At 45.1% G+C, this 21,026-nt stretch overlaps 1 protein-coding gene across 4 annotated transcripts in view; it reads left to right on the forward strand.

The window, feature by feature from the left end:
- The first annotated feature begins 1,069 nt into the window (after window positions 1-1,069).
- Window positions 1,070-21,026, forward strand: part of Aff1 (AF4/FMR2 family member 1) — a 167,467-nt gene continuing 147,510 nt past the window's right edge. For 2 of the 4 annotated variants that reach the window (XM_027388495.2, XM_027388496.2), the window contains exons 1-2: window positions 1,606-1,802; window positions 20,615-20,697. In XM_027388495.2, the coding sequence (XP_027244296.1) occupies window positions 20,642-20,697 (56 nt within the window). In that variant the 5' untranslated portion in view covers window positions 1,606-1,802; window positions 20,615-20,641. Of the gene's footprint in view, window positions 1,218-1,605; window positions 1,803-20,614; window positions 20,698-21,026 lie in introns of those variants that run through there. The other 2 variants (XM_035453413.1, XM_035453414.1) reach the window with 2 other exon arrangements.

Below are 21,026 nucleotides of genomic sequence, written 5' to 3' on the forward strand. Positions count from 1 at the left end.
TAAACTCAAGTAGTCTAGTATGGGATAGTGCTTTTTCAGCTGAGCCAAGAAATGGTGACATATGCCTTTAATCCCAGGACTGCCTCTGCCTCCTGAGTGCAGAGAAGAAGGTGGATTCCACCCACCATCCTGTGCTAATATTTTACGTGTGTGTGTGTGTGTGTACACTAGCATTTGGGTGCCATGGAGTCCAGATCTCCCTGGAGCTGAAGTTACAGGTGGTTGTGAGCCACCCAATGTCCGTGCTGGGAATCAAACCATCCTCTGCTCCTCTGAAATAGCAAAAAGCATTCTCTACCACTCAGACATTTCTCCAGCCCCGATTTAAGTACTTCTAAACTGCCCAGTTATCATCGAGGAAACCATAGGTGTGTGCTAACAGTGATCACTAACTCATGGGTGTCTGCCCCCTCACTGGAATCTGTTGTGAGCCACTTTGAGCTGTCTTTGTCATGGTGTGTCCCACTCCTGGCACATAGCTTTCAGACGATCACGGAAGTGGAAGAAGCTGTCTCCAAAGCAAAACACCATCACTCTCAACTTCAAATAAAACACTAAACTAACTTCCTTCCTTCCTTCCTTCCTTCCTTCCTTCCTTCCTTCCTTCCTTCCTTCCTTCCTTCCTTCCGTCTGTCTTGATTTTCGAGACAGGGTTTCTCTGTGTAACAGCACTAGCTGTTCTGGAATTCGCTTTGTAGACCAGGTTGGTTTCAAACTCAGAGATCCGCCTGCCTCTGCTGGGATTAAAGGCGAGTGCCACCACGGACCTCCAAGCTGACTTTCATAATTAAAGACATGTAGACTGGCGTAGTGGCGCATAGTGAATTTCAGGGCAAGCAGGGCTACCTATTGGGAATCTGTCTCAAAAAGAAACACTCGTAGGCGTGTCCTAGGACATTTCATACACTCTGGCTCTTTGAGGAAAGAGAGAGAGGTTCCGGATTGGGGACAGCTGATTAGCTTGCTCAGAGTAGGACTCTTAAGGAGCTGAACCTTTCTTCCTGTGAGTCTGTACCACAGCGTCCTGGACATCCATTAGAATTCCCAGCGGTTGAGCGAGCGGAGCCCAAAAAGCCTGAGGCGCAACTCCTGAGCACAGATTTCCTAAATCACTTTGTTGCCGGCGGGTGATATTCAGCAGAGTTTCGGTTTCATTATTTGAGAAAAGGGAACAATGTATCTGTTTAAGAAGGTTGCTGAGAAGATGAACTAGGCCTGTGAGTGAAGAGCCCTTTCCAGCTGTAAATCGCTCCCAGATGCTAGTTGTTATCGCCATTAAAGGACATGGAATCCGTTTCTATTGTACAGGAGCTTGCAAAAAGACTCCTTGACACTTTCCTTCGTAACTTAACACGGAGCTTAATCTGGTTGTCAAACCAAAGGGTTCTGGTGTCCCCGCAGCAGCCTGGGGCAGGGTCACCCACGCGGTCGGCACGGTCACTGCCGCGTTCTCTCGGATCCGCAGCCCCCCCCCCATCCTCCCACCCGCCTCTCCGCAGGAGGACCGCGATGTTCCTCGCCTTTGGGGTGGCGCCGGGCGGAGGGTGTGGACCGGGGCGGAGCTGGGCGGAGGGGGGGTGAAGCAATGGGCGTGGCCTGGGCCTCCGGGCGTTCCGGGCGACAGATGCCCGAAGCTGGCAGAGCCCAGTGCACTCGGCCCGCAGCCTGCACGTACCGTGGTGCCGGCTGCACCCTCGGACCCCCTCGGCTCTAGAGCCTAACTGGCGTCCCTGCATCTCAACAGGTCAAAGGAGGTGACAAGGACGCCCCAGCGAGGAATGGAGGATCAAAGGAGCTAGAAGGTAAGCCGAACCCTGTGTGCCCCGGACTGGGGGCCTGGTGGTGGTGGGGTCCTCCTGTCCCCAGCGCCGCAGTCGGGAACTTCTTGGCAGCCAGGCTGCCCGGCACTCTAACTCGAGGCCGGTCTTGCCACTTTGCCGGTGGGAACCTTTCGCCAGAATGGGCGCAGAAGACAGGCGCGCGCCGCCCTGTCTGCGGTTCCGCTGCAGGTAGCTTCCCAGGGGACTAGGACTTGAGAGGTCGCTCGACTACCCTCGCTCCCTTGAGCCTCGCGTCCTGCGGGAAAGTGTCCCGTTGTTGGAGCCTGCTCCCCGAGTTGCGTAACGGGAGTCCCAGAAGTTTCTTGAGTACAGCCAGGTTCTTCCCTCCTCTTCTTCCGACCCTCCTTCCGCCAGCATCTGGCATGAGATTAGTGGTACATACCCATCCCCTCTAATTGTGATGGTGAGGAGGTGTGGGGCGGTGGTCAGCATCTTCCTGGCAGGGAAAGTTGGAGGCACTTCTGAGAACTGCTGTTCTCCGGACGGAGGGAGACTGCCTCTTAAGAATAAAGGTTGGCCAGTTTCTCTGGACGCTACCCCCCACCCCACCCCCACTGTTTTCTCCGGTGCCGGGTCACTGAGCCTCTAGCACTCGGTTAAGTGAGTTTGAGGGGGACGGTTCGAGAAGGGAGTAAGAATCGTACGCTTCCTGTATGGAACCCTACTTCCACGAACGAAGCCCTGAGGGGCCTTCCAGCGTCTTGCGGTTTGGGTTTTCTCCACCAATACTGTTATGCAAATCGTCCTAAGACCCTTGGCTTTGGAGGTTGGGGCTGTGTCCGAACCAGAAAGAGCTGGCGGAAAGCCCTGACTGCCGGCGGTTCCATTTGCCTTGCTCTTTTGAAGGGTAGGGTGGGATAATTTTAATCCTGTTGGTGCGCCATGGGGGGTATGACCGGCCGCTGAGGAACTTGGCACATTGAAAACCTTCGGTGCGGAACCATGAACCGAGATGCAGACGCAGTGCTGCCTGGGACAGTTGCAAAGTGAGAATTCTGAGCTCTGCAATGGAGGTACTGGAGGAGTACTAGGAGTGGGCTATGCGCATGATTCAGGGCAAGGTCATGCAAAACGCACGCAAGGTGGAGGTGGGAGGCAGCCCCCTCTCAGACCTAGGCGGCGTCAAGCTCGTGGTCTTAGTTAGAAGAGGGCTCGCAAAGGGGGAAAAAAAAGCCCCGAAGTTCTTCCCTGCGGCTTACAAACACCTAGATATGGCCCTGCTTGAGTGTTTGCTTCCTCTGTCTAATGTATTTCCTTAGCTTGCCTTTCATCTTTAGTGGGAAGGATTCCGTGAGTGGGTAATCTAGAAATAGATTCACAAGAGATTGAAAACTCTCGATGGCTCGCCTGCTTCATTTAAAGGTGATTTCTTGACTGTGTGGGGAAGATAAACATGCATAAAGGGAGGGGAGAATGGAGAGCTAGCAATCCCAGTGAGAAGAGAGAAGATAAATTCTAACTAAAGCCAGGGAAACGCATTTGAAACCAGTGTGTCGGAGGAGAGCAGGCTAGGAAAGAAAGACTTTGAGATGAGAGGGGGTCAAAGACAGAGGGGGCCTTAGACGGAGTTTTAGACAGGCGTGATTGTTTTTAGTTTTGAAATGTCACCAGGCTGCTGACTCTGGGGATGCGAGACTAGCAGGTTCGATCCCGGGCGTATCTTCGCCGTCTGAAGAAAGATTGGCCTTAATATATCTTATTCATTCAGCGCAGAAAGTGCATTTCTATGGGGCCCTCGGCTTTGGTCTTTTGCCTAACTCTTCGACCTTGCAAAAAGACAGTTTTGATGAATCATGTTGTCTTCGGTTAGGAAGCAAAGGTTAGACAATATAGCAGAGTAAATCCAGGCTATTTTAAATACTCCTTTCCTGACCCTATGCCGAACAAGCCCCCCGCCCCCCCAAGTCAGTGTTCCGTTATGGGGTAATCAGACAGTATCAGAACCCGCTGTTTCTTCTGTTTCCTACTTGGTTTAACTGAATTTTGTCAAGCGCTGGTTGAGCTAACAGGTGGTGGCCATGGTAGTGTTCCTCCTGTTCTTTATCCTCTGCCTCCTTTCCATCCTTCTGGACTTTGTTTTTGGTTATTCGAAGAATCTCACTATGCAGTCTTTATGATCTTCCTGCCTCAGCCTCTGCTGGGGTTACAAGCATGCACCACTACACCCCATTAGCACTACTAGCTTAGCTTTAGAAGACCTTCATATATATATATATAATATATATATATATATATATATATATATATATATGGGCTGGGGAGATGACTCAGTGGCTAAGAGCTGCTCTTGCAGAGGACCTGGGTTCAATTCCCAGCATCCACGTGGCAGCCCACAACTATCTGCAACTATCCAGGTTAATCAACACCCTCACAGGCCTGCAAGCAGAACACCACATAAATAAAACAAAATAAAATAAAACAAAATAAAATAAAAACAAATAAATCATAGAAAAGGTAAACACACTTATGAGTTGCATTTTTGTTAGACACCAATCTCTCTCCCCCCCACCCCTCCACAGACACACACACACCCACACACCACACACACAGGGTTTCTCTGTAGTCCTGACTATCCTGGAACTCTGTACACCAGGCTGGAAATTCAAAGAGATCCACCAGCTTCTGCCTCCCAGGTACTGGGATCAAAGGCTTGAGCAACCACACCCAGCATACATCAGTACATATTTATCCATACACTCTGTTCAGTTAGCTACTGCCTTCAGTGTTGAAAAAAATGAATAGAAAATTATTCTTTCAGCCAGGCGGTGGCACAAGCCTTTAATCCCAGCACTTAGGAGGCAGAGGCAGGCAGACCTCTGTGAGTTCAAGACCAGCCTGATCTACAAGAGCTAGTTCCAGCCGGGTGTTGGTGGTGCACGCCTTTAATCCCAGGACTCGGGAGGCAGAGGCAGGTGGATCTCTGTGAGTTCGAGACCACTGGTCTACAAGAGCTAGTTCCAGGACAGCCTCCAAAGCCACAGAGAAACCCTGTCTCAAAAAAAAAAAAATTCTTTCTTCCCTTGTGTTTTGAGACAGGGTCTCTGTCTATAGTCTAGGCTGACCTAGAACTTGATACATGGATAGTCTAGACTGGTCTCAGACTTGTAGCTCTGTATTGTCTCCAATTTCCAAGAGCTGGGATTAATAGACATAAGCAATATCTTTTGTTGTTTGCAGACAAGTCTTTTTTTTTTAAGAGTTTATTTTATGTGGATGAGTGCTTGCCTATAAATATGTTAGTGAACTAATGTTCATGTGGTGCCCACAGAAGCCAGACCCCTGGAACTGGAGTTAAGCTGTAAGTTCCCCATGTAGGTACGGGGAATTGAGTCTTGCAAGAACAGCCAGTGCTCTTAGCCATTGAGCCATCTTTCCAGCCTTATCCAGACAGACAGACAGATTTTCTTATCTTTTTAAATTTTTTGAGGCAGGGTTTGTCTGTATAGCTTTGGAACCTGTCCGGAACTCATTCTGTAGACCAGGTTGGCCTCAAATTCACAGAGATCTGCCTGTCTGTGTCTCCTGAGCACTGGTTTTAAGGGCGAGTGCCACTACCACCCAGCGCAGACAGATTCTTGCTGTGTAGCTGAATGAAACTAACCTGGAGCCCAAGAACCATCTGCCTCAACTTGAGAAGTGCTAGGATTGTTGGGGTGCACCACCACATAGCCAGTTTAAAATCAAACTGTTGAAAAGAAACTTGTTTTTATTATTTTTGAAAAACAAGTGGAAAGAGTTCCATACTGGGCTCTCTCATCAAAATTTGCATAATCTCTCATGGAGTTGGTTTAATGTTATCCAAGTCCTGAAATAGCCCTATATTTTCCACTTTTTAAAAGCCAAAGCTGAGCTGGAGAGATAGCTCAGTAGTTAAGAGCACTTGCTGTTCTTCCAGTGGACCTGGATTTAGTTCCCAATGGCACATAACTCTAGCTCTAGGGTATCCTTCACCCCTCCAGGACTCCCAGGGCATCCCCCAACATATACAAATACACACACACACACACACACACACACACACACACTCTTTGAGACAGCTCTGGCTGCCTTGAAACTCACTCTGTAGACCAGGCTGGCCTGGAACTCAGAGATTCACCTGCCTCTGCTTCCCAGTGCAGGAATTAAAGGGGACTGTGGACTTGAATCTTGGATTGTATTAAAATTAATTATATAATGCCAGGCGGTGGTAGCACATGCCTTTAATCCCAGCACTGGGGAGGCAAAGGCGGATCTCTGAGTTCAAGACCAGCCTGGTCTACAGGAGCTAGTTCCAGGACAGCCTCCAAAGCCACAGAGAAATCCTGTCTCAAAAAACAATAATAATAACAATTAATTATATAGATGTGACCTACTTATGAACAGTCTACCACAGCATGGAAATAAATATGAAGTGTGTGTGTGTGTTTCCAAGACAGGGTATCTCTGTATTGCTTTGGAGGCTGTACTGGAACTCACAGAGATCCACCTGCCTCTGCCTCCTGAGTGCTGGGATTAAAGGTGAGCCACCAATGTGGGGATGGAATATGTGGTTCTAAATAAGTACAGGTATTTTATTAATGATTATGGCTAACTTGTGCGTGTGTGCTATATGCACGGATGTGTGTGGGTGTGAACACCTGTGTGTGTGCATGTACATGCCAGAGGAGGATGTTACATGTCCTGTGCTACCACTCCTGCCTTATTCCTTCGAGAACAGGGTCTAACACAGTCTGGAGCTCAGCTGGCACCCAGTGAGCTCCAGCAACCTCTTGTCTTCAGCACTTACACACAGGGCTAGGATTACAAGCACATGTGAGTCCATACTTGGCTTGAAGGCTGGTCCTCATATGTGCCCAGCAGCCACCTTCTGCTAAGCCAAGTCTCCAACCTCTTTTCCTTTTCTTTCTTTCTTTCTTTCTTTCTTTCTTTCTTTCTTTCTTTCTTTCTTTCTTCTTCTTCTTCTTCTTCTTCTTCTTCTTCTTCTTCTTCTTCTTCTTCTTCTTTTTGAGATAGGGTTTTTCTGTAGCTAGCCACAAACTGTATGTTCCTGGGAATTGAACCATGGAACTGATGCATGCTGGGCAAACACTATTAACAGAGGCATAGGCCTGCAGCCACAGCCCCTCCAACCCCTTAAATTCTGGTGTTTACAGTGTGTTATCACAGACTTGACTTGGAGTGACAAGGCCACAGTGGCTGCTAATGAGTTCCTCTTGCCTGCCTCAGGACAGCTTTCCTTTAGGAGCATTCTCCAGGGGAGGAAAGTCAGCTGACATTCTTAAATTATCTGGCCCATTTTAAACATGACTAAGTGTTTCTTGTTAGAGTGACTTTTTCCTACTGAAAGAGTTTTGTGACAAGTGGAGCCTGAAGGAAATAACGTTATGAAATCTCCTGTTCGTTCCTGATACTTCTTCAGTGTGCCAGACAGTGATCTAAGCATGACACTGTGGTGAGCCTTGATCTGCAGAAGAGCAATGGGATACATTCCCCTAGAGCATCTCTGTGCTTATTGCCCTGACATGACAATCTGTGCATACCTAATTGTAACTCTGAAGCAGAAGTTCATTTTCCCTTTTAAAATCAGGAAATTGAGCCCAAGTTGAACAACTTGACTCTATGACTCAGGGCCTGGTGCACTTTCTAGTATGGTACACTATGTTGGCTATGTTGCTATGTGGTTTCCTGTTTTTCAAGAATTACAGCTTGAGTTTAAAATATAAATAGTCTTTCTCCTTGGCTAAGTGATTCTTTCTCATCACCAAGGGAGTGAAAAAGTAAGCATTTTCTTCTAGCATTCCAGATATATATATTTGTGCCTCCATAGGAGAATTTTTTGTTTGTTTGTTTTGTTTTTTTTGAGACAGTTTCTCTGGCTTTGGAGGCAGTCCTGGAACTATTCTTGTAGACCAGGCTGGCTTTGAACTCTCAGAGATCCGACTGCCTCTGCCTCCTGAGTGCTGGGATTAAAGGTGTGTGCCACCAAAAGGAGAATGTTATGCAGACCTATTTAACAGACAAATTGTATTCACCTGCACTTGGGCTTTTAGCTGGGTGTGGAGTCTGTAACCCCAGGTGTTCAGAAGGCAGAGAAAGGAGAATCACCAATTCAGGGAGAGGAGCTAGCTAGATGGCTCAGTGGTTTATGAGCATTGGCTGCTCTTCCAGATGACCCAGATTCGACTCCCAGCACCCATGTAATTAATTGCTCACAATGCTCTGAAATGCACTATTTAGTCTCAGGCAATCTGAAACCCTCTTCTGGCCTCCATGGATAATGCCAGCACATGGCATATGTATGCATAGGCACATGCATGCAATGCGAACACTCACATGCATAAAACAAATAAATTCTCAAAAAAAAATAAAATAAAAGACAGGTTCAAGTGTAGCCTGAGCCGGGCGTTAGTGGTGCCTGCCTTTAATCTCAGCACTCAGGAGGCAGGCAGATCTCTGAGTTCGAGGCCAGCCTGGTCTACAGAGTAAGTTCCAGGACAACCTCCAAAGCAATACAGAAAAGCCCTGTCTTTGGTTGGGTGAATAAAAGAGTAGCTTGAATAACTTCCTTATTAAGACCCATTTTTAAAATACTGCTAGGCATGATGATTCAGATTGATTATTTTTTTAAGATTTATTATGTATACAGTGTACTGTCTGCATGTGTCCCTCCCTGCAGGCCAGAAGAGAGCACCAGACATTACAGATGGTTGTGAGCCACCATGTGGTTGCTGGGAATTGAACTCGGAACCTCTGGAAGAGCAGCCAGTGCTCTTAACTTCTGAGCCATCTTCCAGCCCCTAATAGTTCAGATTTTTAGTCCTAGCACTTGGAAGACAGAGGCAGGCTGATCTCTGTGAGTTCAAGGCCAGTCTAATCTAATGTACAGTGAGATTCTGTCCTACAAATAATAAACAAACAAAAAGGGCTGGGCATGTAGTAGTGTAGTTTTCTGGAACAGGTGGGATAGACTCAGGCTTCCTCCTACCTAGACTAGCCTACTTGTCAAGTAAGAGACCTAGTCTCAAAAACAAGGTGGAATGACCCCTGAGGTTGCCCTCCCTCTAGCCTCTGCACATATGTACCTTACAAACTGGCTCCTTTAGTTCAGAAAAAAACATTATCGAGTTTATGAAAGCTCCATTGTGGCTTTCAAGAATGAATGCCTGAGTAAATCCCTCGTTCCTGCACCATTTCCTTTATTTTAGCCTTGCCGATATGTTGGGTGTGTATGTTGATTCGTTGATTATCAGCATCTTCGTAGCCACAGATGATCCCATTAGTGTCAGAGTTCCTGATTCTAGTGTGTTTGAGATGCTGGTGCAGAATTTGCATTTGTAACCCGGGAGCTGTTGCTGTAACAGCTGCTTCTATTTCTGGAACCAGCTTTAGCACCACTTCATATAGCAGAGGCTTAGCACTGTGGCTCTGGACTACAATGCAGGCCTACAGTCTTTAATGTACCTCCTCCTATGTGTCAAGACTCTGGGCAAAGCAATTAACTGCTGGTCAAGGAATGTGAGAATGTGATGTTATCCTACTTATAAGCCAGTAAATTAACCTTCCACAGTCTCCAGGGGTGACTGAGGAATGACTTTGTCATTCATAATCCTAGTAGCTGGAGTGCCAGTATTTTATTTTCCTACTCTAAGCTCCAATTTACACAAGGGTTTGCCTGCAAACTCAGGGAGCTGTGTTCCAGGAAGGAATCCAGAGCCCAGGGAATCCCATCTTTTATAATTGGCAGTACAGCTGCTCTGAATTTCGGGGGAGTTGGTGTCTTGATTAAACTGTACAATAAATATGCTCCCCTTTGTTGTAAAAATAGACACTAGCTGTATTCTCCAAGGCTGTTCCATACATACATTCTTAAGGGAAACCTGTATCATAGACACTTCGTATCTCTGCATGTACGACATTCCACAGAACTGAGAATTGTCTCTAAGTAAGACAGTGGCACAGTAGTGCTTGCCCTACTAAGTAGTTGAGTCACTAAATGTATGGGTACTTAGAGGAGAACATTATAAATGCTACTTTTAATATGTATGTGGTATTTTTGCCCCTGAAGGAAAATGTGTTGGCTTTTTATCACATTTTTGTGTGCATATGTGTGTGTGTGTGTGTGTGTGTGTGTGTGTGTGTGTGTGTGTGTGTGTGTAAACTCAACATGAATGTTGAGGTCAGAGGACCATTTGTGGAGATGATTCTCTCCTTCCAAAATGTGGGTCTTGGGGAATCAAACTCAGGTTACCAGGTTTGGTGGCAATTGTTTTTTACCCACTAAGTCATCTCTCTGGCCCTCTTTCCTTGTTTTTTTCGAGACAAATGCTTTTCTGTGTAACAGTCCTGGCTGTCCTGGAACTCAAATTGTAGAACAGGCTGGCCTTGAACTCCTTGAACTGAGATCCTCCTGTTTCTGCCTCTCAAGTGCTGGGATTAAAGGTGTGCACCACAGCTGCCTGGTGACCCTCTTTCCTTCTTAACAGTAAATAAATAAATGTAGGGATTAGAGCAATGGCTCCCACTTGGTGCTCATTTCAGTTCTCAAAACCCACATAGTGGTTCACAACTGAGGCAGGTAGATCTCTGTTAGTTTGAGGCCAGCCTGGTCTACAGAGCTTGCTGTTACAGAGAAAACCTGTATGACAAAACATGGGTGTCTGTGTGTCTGTGTGTTTCTGTGTGTGTGTATTCCCACCCCCACTGTCTCTGGAGAGAGAGTCTTGCTATATGTTGATGACTGGGATGCTGGGGTTTTAGGTATGCATTGCCACACCTGTTCAGATTAGTCTTTCAAATTGGATTTGGTCCCAACTGCTGCTTACACTTATGATTAATCTCCCCTAGAACTAAGCTGGAAGGGTGTGGGACACAGCAGGGAATTAATTAAGGAGAGCACCAAAATTATCCCCCAGGAACAAAGAATTTATTATCTGGGGAATCACATACCAAGGCCATGCTCTTGATTTCCAGTTTCTGAAAGCCATGCTTTAAGTTAAACTTTTCTGTTCTGTACATTTTCTTGTAAATTTTCATTTACCAAAAGATCTGGCCAGGTGGTGTTGTCATATGCCTTTAATTCCACCACTCAAGAGGCAGAGACAAGTGGATCTCTGAGTTCAAGGCCAGCCTGGTCTACAGAGTGAGTTCCAGGATAGCCAAGGCTACACAGGGAGACCCGGACTCAAAAAAAAAAAAAAAAAAAAAAAAAAAAAATTTGTCTTCTCAAAAGGAAAAAAAGAATTCAGTTTCACACAAGTGTGTGTGTGTGTGTGTGTCAAACCCAATGATCACAAAAACTTTGTGATTTGTCTTCACTGTCCAGAGCTGATAGAATTTCTTAAAGTGGCTTACAGGCTGTGTGTGTGGTCTGAGTAGTCCAACAATGGCTGTCTCCTGATGGCCAAGGTTTGGGTACTTGTTGAACCCACGAGGCTGGCTGTGTCTGCATCCTCTCCAGGTGCTGAGGTCCTAGAGAGCTGCTAGTTTTCAGTCCACATTGAAATCCCGAATGAAAAAGTGGATTCTAAATTGTCCTTTCATGGGGGCTACCACCAGAAGGTGTGGCTAGATTTAGGGTGGTGGGTCTTCAAACCTCAAGTGATCTGGATTTAGGGTAGGTCTTCCACTTCAAATAATCCAACCAAGAAAAATCCACACAGGTGAATTGTAGTTAATTAGAGATTAACAACAAGATTGGCCTTATATGCTATTGCTATGTATGCTGCTGCTCTGACTTGTTCCCCGGGGGTGTTGTGAAGTGTGAAATTTCTTCTACCCATCCAATTGACTATAATTGCAAATGTCTTTGATCTGGTACTTTACTTTCCCTTCCTTAAGTTTCTACTCCCTAATGGGAGAGCTTCCACAGTGAGGGAGTGATCTGTACTCAAACGTGGTCACTTCACCATGTTCAGATACAGCCATCCAGAGTTTCACTGCCAGGGAAACGGACATCACTTATAAGATCCAAATGAGTACTTCTGATTATCTGGTAAATACTTGGCCTGGGTTGCTTCTGCTTCTTGAACCAAACTGTAATCTCTAATAGCTTCCTCTTGAGCCATGTTTAAAGAATCAGACATTTCACTTCTAATATTCCTATGCAGCTTCACCCTTGCATTTTTTTTTAGAAAACAAACAACAAAAACCTAGTCTCACCCTCCAGCCCTGGCAGCCTGGCTGGCCTGAGATATTTAGATAACACTGATAACAAACTTGCAGCCTTCTGAGTGCCCACCAATATAGTAGTGGCAGGAACATCATGGGAGTAACCAACTTTCCAATTGAATTTAAGATGAAATCCATTCCTAGTACTGTTATTGAACCAAAAATTTGTTACTAGACAGGTCGTGGACCCTAAGGGAAACCTGAACTACTTTCCTGTTAAATAAACAGCATTAAACTGACTCCTAAAAAAATTGACTTACCATTCTACCCATAAGTTAGTGCATCTCTCAGCCCTCATCCAAGACATTTCCATTTGTATTTGATGGTGGTTAATACAGAGACCCACAACTGGTCAGGGTGCAGAGAAAAGGAGACTGTTGATTCCAAGCCTTAAATGGGATGCCTGTATCACTCCGCTCCTCCCAAGGCTCAGGAATCTTTGTTTGTTTGTTTTGGGGGGTGTTTCCAGACAGGGTTTCTCTGTGGCTTTGGAGCCTGTCCTGGAATTAGCTCTTGCAGATCAGGCTAGCCTTGAACTCACAGAGATCTGCCCGTCTCTGCCTCCAGAGTGCTAGGACTAAAGGCCTACCCACCACCGCCAGGCAAGGAGCATAGACTTAACACAAACTGGTTGTTACCTTGTTACCAAGCACATTAATTATCCAGGAAGAGTTGGGGCTCTTGGAGAGCTGTGGAAAGCCCATTACATCACTGAGTCAGAGATGGCCTTTCTGTCACTCAGCTGGGCACCAAATCATGGCAGAGGGGAGCCAGAAGGACATGGGTATGTGCTTGATCTGGTGTGACTGCCAGAGCTCCTGAAGCATAGCCTCTGGATGGGAGTTGACTGGAAAAATGTGCTCTGTGGGCTTGTGGGTCCACGTGGGCCTTGGAGAGATAGAAGAGTTGTAAGTGGTCAAGTCTGTTTGGAGTGGGGTGGAATTCTGGAAAATGGGGAAAAAAAAGTGTGATTCATTCTGTGGACTGCTGTTTTGTTTTGCTGATTGTGTCCTTTGCCTTACAGAAGCTTCTCAGTTTCAGGAGGTCTTATTTATTAATTGTCCATCTCAATGTTTGTGCTACTGGTGTTGTCTTCAGAAAGCGGTCTCCTGTACCAATTTGTTCAAGGGTACCACCTACCTTCTCTTCTAGGAGGTTCAGTGTGGCTGAATTTATGTTGAGGTCTTTGATCGATTTGGACTTAAATTTGTGCTTGGCAGATAGATATGGATCTATCTGCAATCTTCTACTTGTCCGAATCCAGTTATGCCAACACCATTTATTGAAGATGCTTTCTTTTTTCCATTGTATAACTTTAGCTTCTTTGTCAAAAATCAGGTGTTCATAGGTGTGTGGATTAATATCACCCACACTGCCAGAGGAGCTAGGAAACAAGGAGGACCCCAAGAGAAGATTGCATAGTCCCTCAAAGAAGGGGATGGGGACAAGAACCCCTGACCAAAGTGGGAGCCTGGGGGCAGGAGAGGAAGGAGAGCCTTCATCCAGTTGCTGTTCGAAGCAGAAACAGACACCCACAGCTAAGCACTGAACCATACTATTGGAATTCAGTTGTGGAGAGGGAGGAGGGATAAGCAAAGGAGCCAATACCAGGTTAGAGAAACCCCCAGAAACAGTGGACCTGACCTAGTGAGAGCATGGAGACCCTTGTCATAAAGCTGGGGAAACAGCATTGGACCAAACCAAGCCCTCTGAATGTGGGTGCCAGCTAGGAGGTCAAGAAAGTCTATGGGACCTCTAACAGTGGAGCCGTTCTTTATCTCTAGAGCACAATGGACTTTGGGAGTCCATTCCCTATGTAGGGATACTATTGTATCCCAGATACAGCAAGGAGGGCCTAGGCCCTCCCCCAAATGATATGACAGACTTTGAAGGTCCCTGCTGGGGTGCCTCACTATCCTTGGGGAGGAGTTGGGGGGTGGGCTGGGGGTGGTTGGTGGAGAACATTGGGAGGGTGAGGGAATGGGGGGATGGATATGTAAATATGAGTAGTAATTACAGAATTTAAATTAAAAAAAGTGTGATTCATGGGTCACCCTAACACATTGGGAGTTACTGAGAGATGGCTATTCCTGGAAAGAGGTGGGGGTGGGTGGCGGTAGTAGGGATGGCCAGAAAGGAACTAGTACAGGAGCCCTCTAGCTTAGACACTATGGAAACTAGGTCATGATCATGGGATCTGAGACCAGATTAGTTCACTTTGTCAATTCAAAAGTGGAATCCTCCGGGGTATGCCCAAATTAACCAGATCAAACCAGACCAACAGTACCACTTACGAATTGCTCCATATGAGCCCATCATTGTACTAAAACTTTTCTTGTTTATTATTATTATTATTATTATTATTATTATTATTAATATCAGCATAATGATGATGTAATGAAATTAATATAAAATGTCAACAAACTTCAGAAAGACCATTTATTTATTTATTTATTTATTTATTTATTTGAAACAAGATTTCTCTGTAGCTCTGGCTCTCCTGGGACTACTCTGTAGACCACACAGAGCTCCACTTGACTCTGCCTCCTGAATGCTGGCATTAAAGGCATGTGCCACCACTGCCTGGTTCAGGAGGGCCTTTTCTTTTTATTTTAATTTTTAAATTTATTTATATTATGTATGAGAGTTCTGTATATATTCCTGCATCATATCCTGTTATAGGCATCATCTCCTTTTATAGACGGTTGTGAGCCACCATGTGGTTCTAGGAATTGAACCCATGCAGGACCTTTTGTATATTAGGCAGGTGCTACTACATTCCAGCCCCCACATGACTACATACATCCACACTCCAGCATACACATGCACACCACACACACACACACACACTCTCTCACACATACATACACAGAGGTTTTGTTTTGTTTTTTTCATTTGAGGGGGTGGGAATGGGTCTACTAGCCCTGGCTAGTCTCATACTCACTGACTTTGGAACTCTTCCTATCTCAGCTCCCAAGTGGCATGGTTAGAGGCTTGGGCCACCATGCCCAGCTTCATGTGACTGTATTTTTTTGTGGGGGAAGGGTGAGGCAAAGTCTGACTATGTAGATGACTGTTTATCAAGGAACAATTCCTTTTTGTTTGTTTGTTTGTTTTTGTTTTTTTTTTTTTTTTGAGACAGGGTTTCTCTGTAGCTTTGGAGGCTGTCCTGGAATTAGCTCTTGTAGACTAGGCTGACTTCGAACTCACAGAGATCCACCTGCCTCTGCCTTCTGAGTGTTGGGATTAAAGGTGAGAGCCACCACCACCTGGCTAGGAAGGAACGATTCCTTTTAAAAAGTAATTTGTTGAATAAGATGCTAACCTGGATGCTGGAGAAATGGCTCAGTGGTTAACAGCTGCTCTTCCAGAGGACCTGGGTTCAATTCCCAGCATCCACATGGCAGCTGGGGGTGGGGGGAATCAAATTCCATTTCTGTCCACTGTGGGCACCACCCACACGTGTTGAACAGATATCCATGCAGGCAAAACACCCATACATACACATGAAATAAAAATAAACAAATCTAGTTGCTGGGCCTAGTGGTGAACTCCTTTAATTCCAGTACTCAGGAGGCAGAGAAAAGCAGATAAATCTCTGATTTCAAGGCTAGCCTGTTTTACATAGTGAGTTCCAGGATAGTCAAAGCCATATAGTGAGACCCTATCTCAAGAAAACAATCAAAAAAGAATTAAAGAAATTTAAAACGAAAGCTGCTAGCCTGAACTGTATGCACAATATCTTTCTGCAGTGATTAGAATGATAGTCTGACTATACTGGACCTATCTTCTAACCTCACCTTAGATCTGATGAAGTGAATGTACACTAGTTGTGCAAACCACATATGAGAAGAGTAGACAAATCCTGTAGACAAAATTGGGTCTTTCCTGTTAGATTAAGCCCTGAGTGTTAGCAGCACAGTCATCTGGCTCCTACCTCTGGTTTCAGAAAGTGCCTACCTCTCAGCTAAGTTGGGGATGTGAATAGTACTGGCTACAGTGGCTTTCCCTTCCTATGCACCTAAATGGCTATTAGCCCTCCTGTATACAGTCTTCCATTTCTCAGCCTGTAGGGCCATCTTCAATGGGTGCTCAGGGCTTGCTTCTTCATCCTTTGATGTCACTCTGGATGAAATTAAAACTGCTAACTACAATGTTTCCTCAGCATCACGTTCTCTACTCTATGAAGTTTTAACATCCTACCTCAGTTCTTCTCTGCATTCTCCACCCCAGTTTTGTTCTTCTCTACAGCAGCCTTTAGGACAGAGTATCTGTTTTGCTTAACATTTCTTCATTTGTGCCTCCTGTCATACATGCACCTATAACATTAGTATTGGCAGGGCTGTGTGCTTTATCTTCTGGTGCTTATTGCCTGCCTTAGGAGCTAGGAGTCTGTTTCAGTTTTGTTGGTTTTGTTGTTATGATAGACACTATAAAAAAAGCAACTTAAGCCAGTGGTGGTGCATGCCTTAATCCCAGCAGGCAGATCTCTGTGTCTTTGAGGCCAGCCTGGTCTACAAAGCAAGTTCCAGGACAGCCAGAATTGTTACACAGAGAAACCCTATCTCAAAGAAAAAGAAGAAAGAAAGAAAAAGGAAAAGCAACTTAAGAGAGAAAGGGTTTATTTGGTAATTCACAAGTCCTGGTTTCAGTCCTTCATTGTGGGAGAGTCAAGGTGACAGGACTAGAAGCAGCTGGTCACATGACCTCCATAATCAAGAGCAAAGAGCAGTGGTTTAATATTCGATTGACAAAGCACAGTTGGTTCAATTCAGCATCCTTTGCTTAGGAGATGGTACAACCCACAGTGGGCTGGTCTTCCAACCTCGTTTAAAACATAACCTTCACAGACAAGACCACAGTCCAACCCAATCTAGACATCCCCTCCCTGAGAGTCCCTACCCTTGTGATTCTAGGTTGTGTCATGTTAATAACATCACAGAGCCCTATGGGTAGACAGGCTTGATCTACATACAGTTTAGGCTTCTTTATTGGCAGAACCACATGTGGGGGTGCCATTGTAGACTCTACAGAAGTATTACCAAGGATAACTCCAATAGGATTCCAATAGTTTTATTGAGCATTCTCTGTGTTCAAGAAAGTGAGTCAGAGAGGAGATGGAAGGTGGGAGAAAGTAAGCTGGGCGGGAAGGGAGGGGGGAGGGGAGCAGGATGAAAAGGGATGTGCAGTTGGCGTTTATAGGGATCTTGCCTAAATTCTGTACCTGCCTGGAGGAGTGACTCCAAAAGAAATTTGACCCTGAAAACCTTACAGCTCCACTGATGAGAGTGAAAGGCAATATAACATCTGCTACATTGTAGCTTTTTGGGAGAGGAGCTAATAGTAATAAGCAATGCGGATCTGTATGGAAACATTGTAATTTAAATTTCATGGAGACCAACATCAAAGGCCTTATCAGCGTTGCCGGTAGGACCAGGAGTGGTTCAGCCCCAGATAAAATTGTAACAGTTAAGTGGTCACAGCAGGCAATTGAAAATGGTTACAGATTTTATGTAGTGTTGCCATTTGTATCAAATAGTGACAAATTAAGGTAATTGGCAATCCACCTTTGTCTTTACAAATGCTTGGGGAAAAAAACAAAAACAAAAACAAAACAGTGAAGCAAGTTAGAGTAAGTCTAGCCAATTTATGGATAGGCAGGGAAAGGAAACAGCTGCTGGTATTTACTCAGAAAGTTATTCCTAGACACACAGATAGAACCAAGGCCGCCTGCCCAGATTGTAGGACAAATGTCTTTTCCTAAAATCCAGTCTCATTTTTAGAGAATACACCAAGAATTGTATTTTAAGCCAGCATATGGCACATGCCTGTAATTGTAACTCATAAGAGGTAGAGGCAGGAGAATCAGGCAACCTCTATTGTATAGTGATTTTTGAGACCCTGTTTAAAATTGAAGAAGAAAAGGGAGAAAGAGGAGACGGGGATTAAGATTGCCATTTGCATCTAACTATTTCATTTTTTTTTTTTTTTGAGACAGGGTTTTGCTGTATGCTCTGCCCAGACTTGAAGTCTCACCAAATTGTAGGCATGTGCCTTCATGCCTAGCCAACCTACACTTTTAAAAATTGAATTCATGGGCCAGGAGGTGGTGGCGGCCCATGCCTTTAATCCCAGCACTCTGAGAAGCAGAGGCAGGCAGATCTCCGTGAGTCTACAAGAGCTAGTTCCAGGACAGGCTCCAAAGCTACACAGAGAAAGAGAAACCCTGTCTTGAAAAACAAAACAAGACAAACAAAAAAATTAATTCATGTTTAATAAATACAGGCACTGTGTGTTCTCGAACCCCCACCCTGCCCCGCCCCGCTTCCCCTGCCCAGACAGCAGCAGGCATGGCACAGTGGGCCCCTATATTTCTTTTTTAAATACATTGTTATATGTAGATCAGCTGTTTCTGGCATACTCCAGACCCTTCCCCCTCTCCTAGTTCTGTTGTGGATGCTAACACAACCTGTGACCTTGGGCTGATAGCTTCAAACCCAGTCTCATCTGCAAGATGAGATATTAGTATTTACTTTGAAAGCTTATCATACTGTTTACATGAAACACCATTTTTCAAAGGCTTACCATAACACTTAGCACAGAGTTGACACTAGAAAAATGGTATTTCCTTCCCTCTTTCCCATCATAAATGTGTGCATATGTTTTTCTTTCTGAAATGGCCTTGAGTAGCAGCCTCAAAATTCAGAGTAATGTTTGGCTTCTGAAATATGCTAGCTATTTTGTTCATGCCACTTGGAAGTTAGTGGAGAACCATTTTCTTTCTTTCTAAAATATTTTAAAAGTAATTTTTACTTGTATGTACATTGGTATTCTGCCTGCATGTATATTTGTGTGAGGGTGTCAGATACCCTAGAACAGGAGTTATAGACAGTTGTGAGCTGCCATGTGGGTGCTGGGACTTGAACTTGGGTCCTCTAGAAGAGCAACGAGCACTCCCAACCACTGAGCCATCTCTCCAGCCCCTCTAAAATATTTTTATTCTTTGAAAATGTCATATTTTGAGCACCCCAACCCCTCCCTTATCCATCCCTGATCTGCATAGTGATTTCTAGGCTATCCAAGGCTACATAGTATGACCCTGTTTCAAACAAACATAGCAGTGGATCCATCCATGTGACCAGAGAGCTTCCCAACATGGATTCTTGGTCAGATTTACAGTCCTAGGCATGTGTTCCCTCCTGTCTAGTGGCCTTAAATCCAAGCAGAAACCAGTAGGTTACAGCATGTGTGTCTACTGTTGTATCTGTGAGCATATATTTCTATATCACTCATTATTGCTGTTCACCGGATTTGAGGCTGAGGAAGACCATTGATGTTTTCTCTTCCTCCCAGCAGCCTGCTCAGTACCTTCCAGTACTACGAAAGCTAGCCAGTAGTTTCCTGTGTGAATACCGATGACAATCATGTGGTGTCTTCAGCAATAGGGTCTTACCATGAAGTTCTGATGAACAACCAAGAGCAATGGCTATAGATAGGCTGTACTGTTTGTGGAGTAGTCTCATGGACACCACTAGCCAATAACTTAGAGGAGGGTATGCCACATCTGGCACTGGGTCAGGTTAAATACCATATAAATATTTAGAAGTTTATATAAGAGTAAGTTTCTTTTTCAAACATCCTTAGTATTTGTTATCCCTTCCCCAATATCAGCCTCTGTTCTCCCCTTCCATCTCTGTCCCAATTTAAACTCTCTTGCCTTTATTCCCCTCCCCCATTTGTGTCACCTGTATCCTACTCTTCACTCTCTCTGAAGGTGGGGTGGGGGTAGGAAGCAGTGGTGGCACTCAGCACTCAGGAGGTAGAGGCAGGTGGATCTGTGAGTTTGAGGCCAGCCTGGTCTGTCTACAAAGTGAGTGAGTTCCAGGGCACCTGTGACTACACAGAGATACCCTGTCTTGAAAAAACAAATAAACAAAAAAAAATCTTCCTTTCTCTTTCCATCAGTGGTCCTATCTAATTCCCTATGCTCTGAGGGCTCTCCTGACTGAACACACAGATCTTAAGATTTGATGCTAAGACCCACATATGAGTGAGAACATGTGGTGTTTGTCTTTCTGGGTCTGGGTTATCTCGCCCAGTATGTTTTCTACCTCAACCATTTACCTACAAATTTCAGTTCTCTTTACAGCTGAGCAGATTTCCACTGTAAGTGTTTATCGTAATTTTCATTATTCATTCATCAGCTTATGGGCATCTAGGCTTTCCCCATGTCCTAGCTGTTGTGGGTAGAGCAGAGATTAACATGGATGAATGTGTGTCTCTGTAGTAGGAGACAGATTTCTTGAGGTATTACCAGGAGTGGTATAGTGGTATAGTAGGATCACATAATGGGTCCACATTGATTTCCATAGTGGCTGGGCCAATCTGTACCCCCAGAAATGCATGAGGATTCCCAGAATCCTCCCAACATTTGTTGCCTTTTGTTTCCTTAACCTTAGCCATTCTTTTCACTTCCCTGATGGCTAATAATGATAATGATTTTTTTTTTTTACAATATTTCTTAGCCATTTGTATTTCTGACAGCCATTTTTTAATTTTTTAATTCAAATGGTTGCCCGGTGGGTTTACTGAGGGGAGCATGTTTACAGCTGCTGTTTCTCTTCCAGATAGGGACCTTCCACTGACCAACAACAATGGCTTTCAAGAACAGCAGCAGCAGCAGCAACAGCAGCGACAGTGCCAGCAGCAGGTAAGTGTGGAGTCCAAGGATTCAAAAGAATTTAACATTTAAGGTGACATTTGCGTTTAAAATCTGATCCTTAAAGAACTCCCAGCCGGGCGTGGTTGGGTCTGCCTGTCATTCTAGCACTCTGAAGTCTGAAGCCAGCTTAGACCACACAGAAAGTTGTAGGTCAGCCAGGACTCCATCGAGGAGAGAGAGACATGTCTCAAAAAGCCAACTGAGTGTTAGTGCAAACCTTTAATCCCAGAACTCAGGAGGCAGAGGCATGTACATCTCTGGTAGTTAGTGGGGTGTGACAGTACACACCTGTCATTCAAGGGCTAGAGACGTAAAGG

This window comes from Cricetulus griseus (assembly GCF_003668045.3).
Source record: "Cricetulus griseus strain 17A/GY chromosome 1 unlocalized genomic scaffold, alternate assembly CriGri-PICRH-1.0 chr1_1, whole genome shotgun sequence".
Classification (NCBI taxonomy): Eukaryota; Metazoa; Chordata; class Mammalia; order Rodentia; family Cricetidae; genus Cricetulus; species Cricetulus griseus.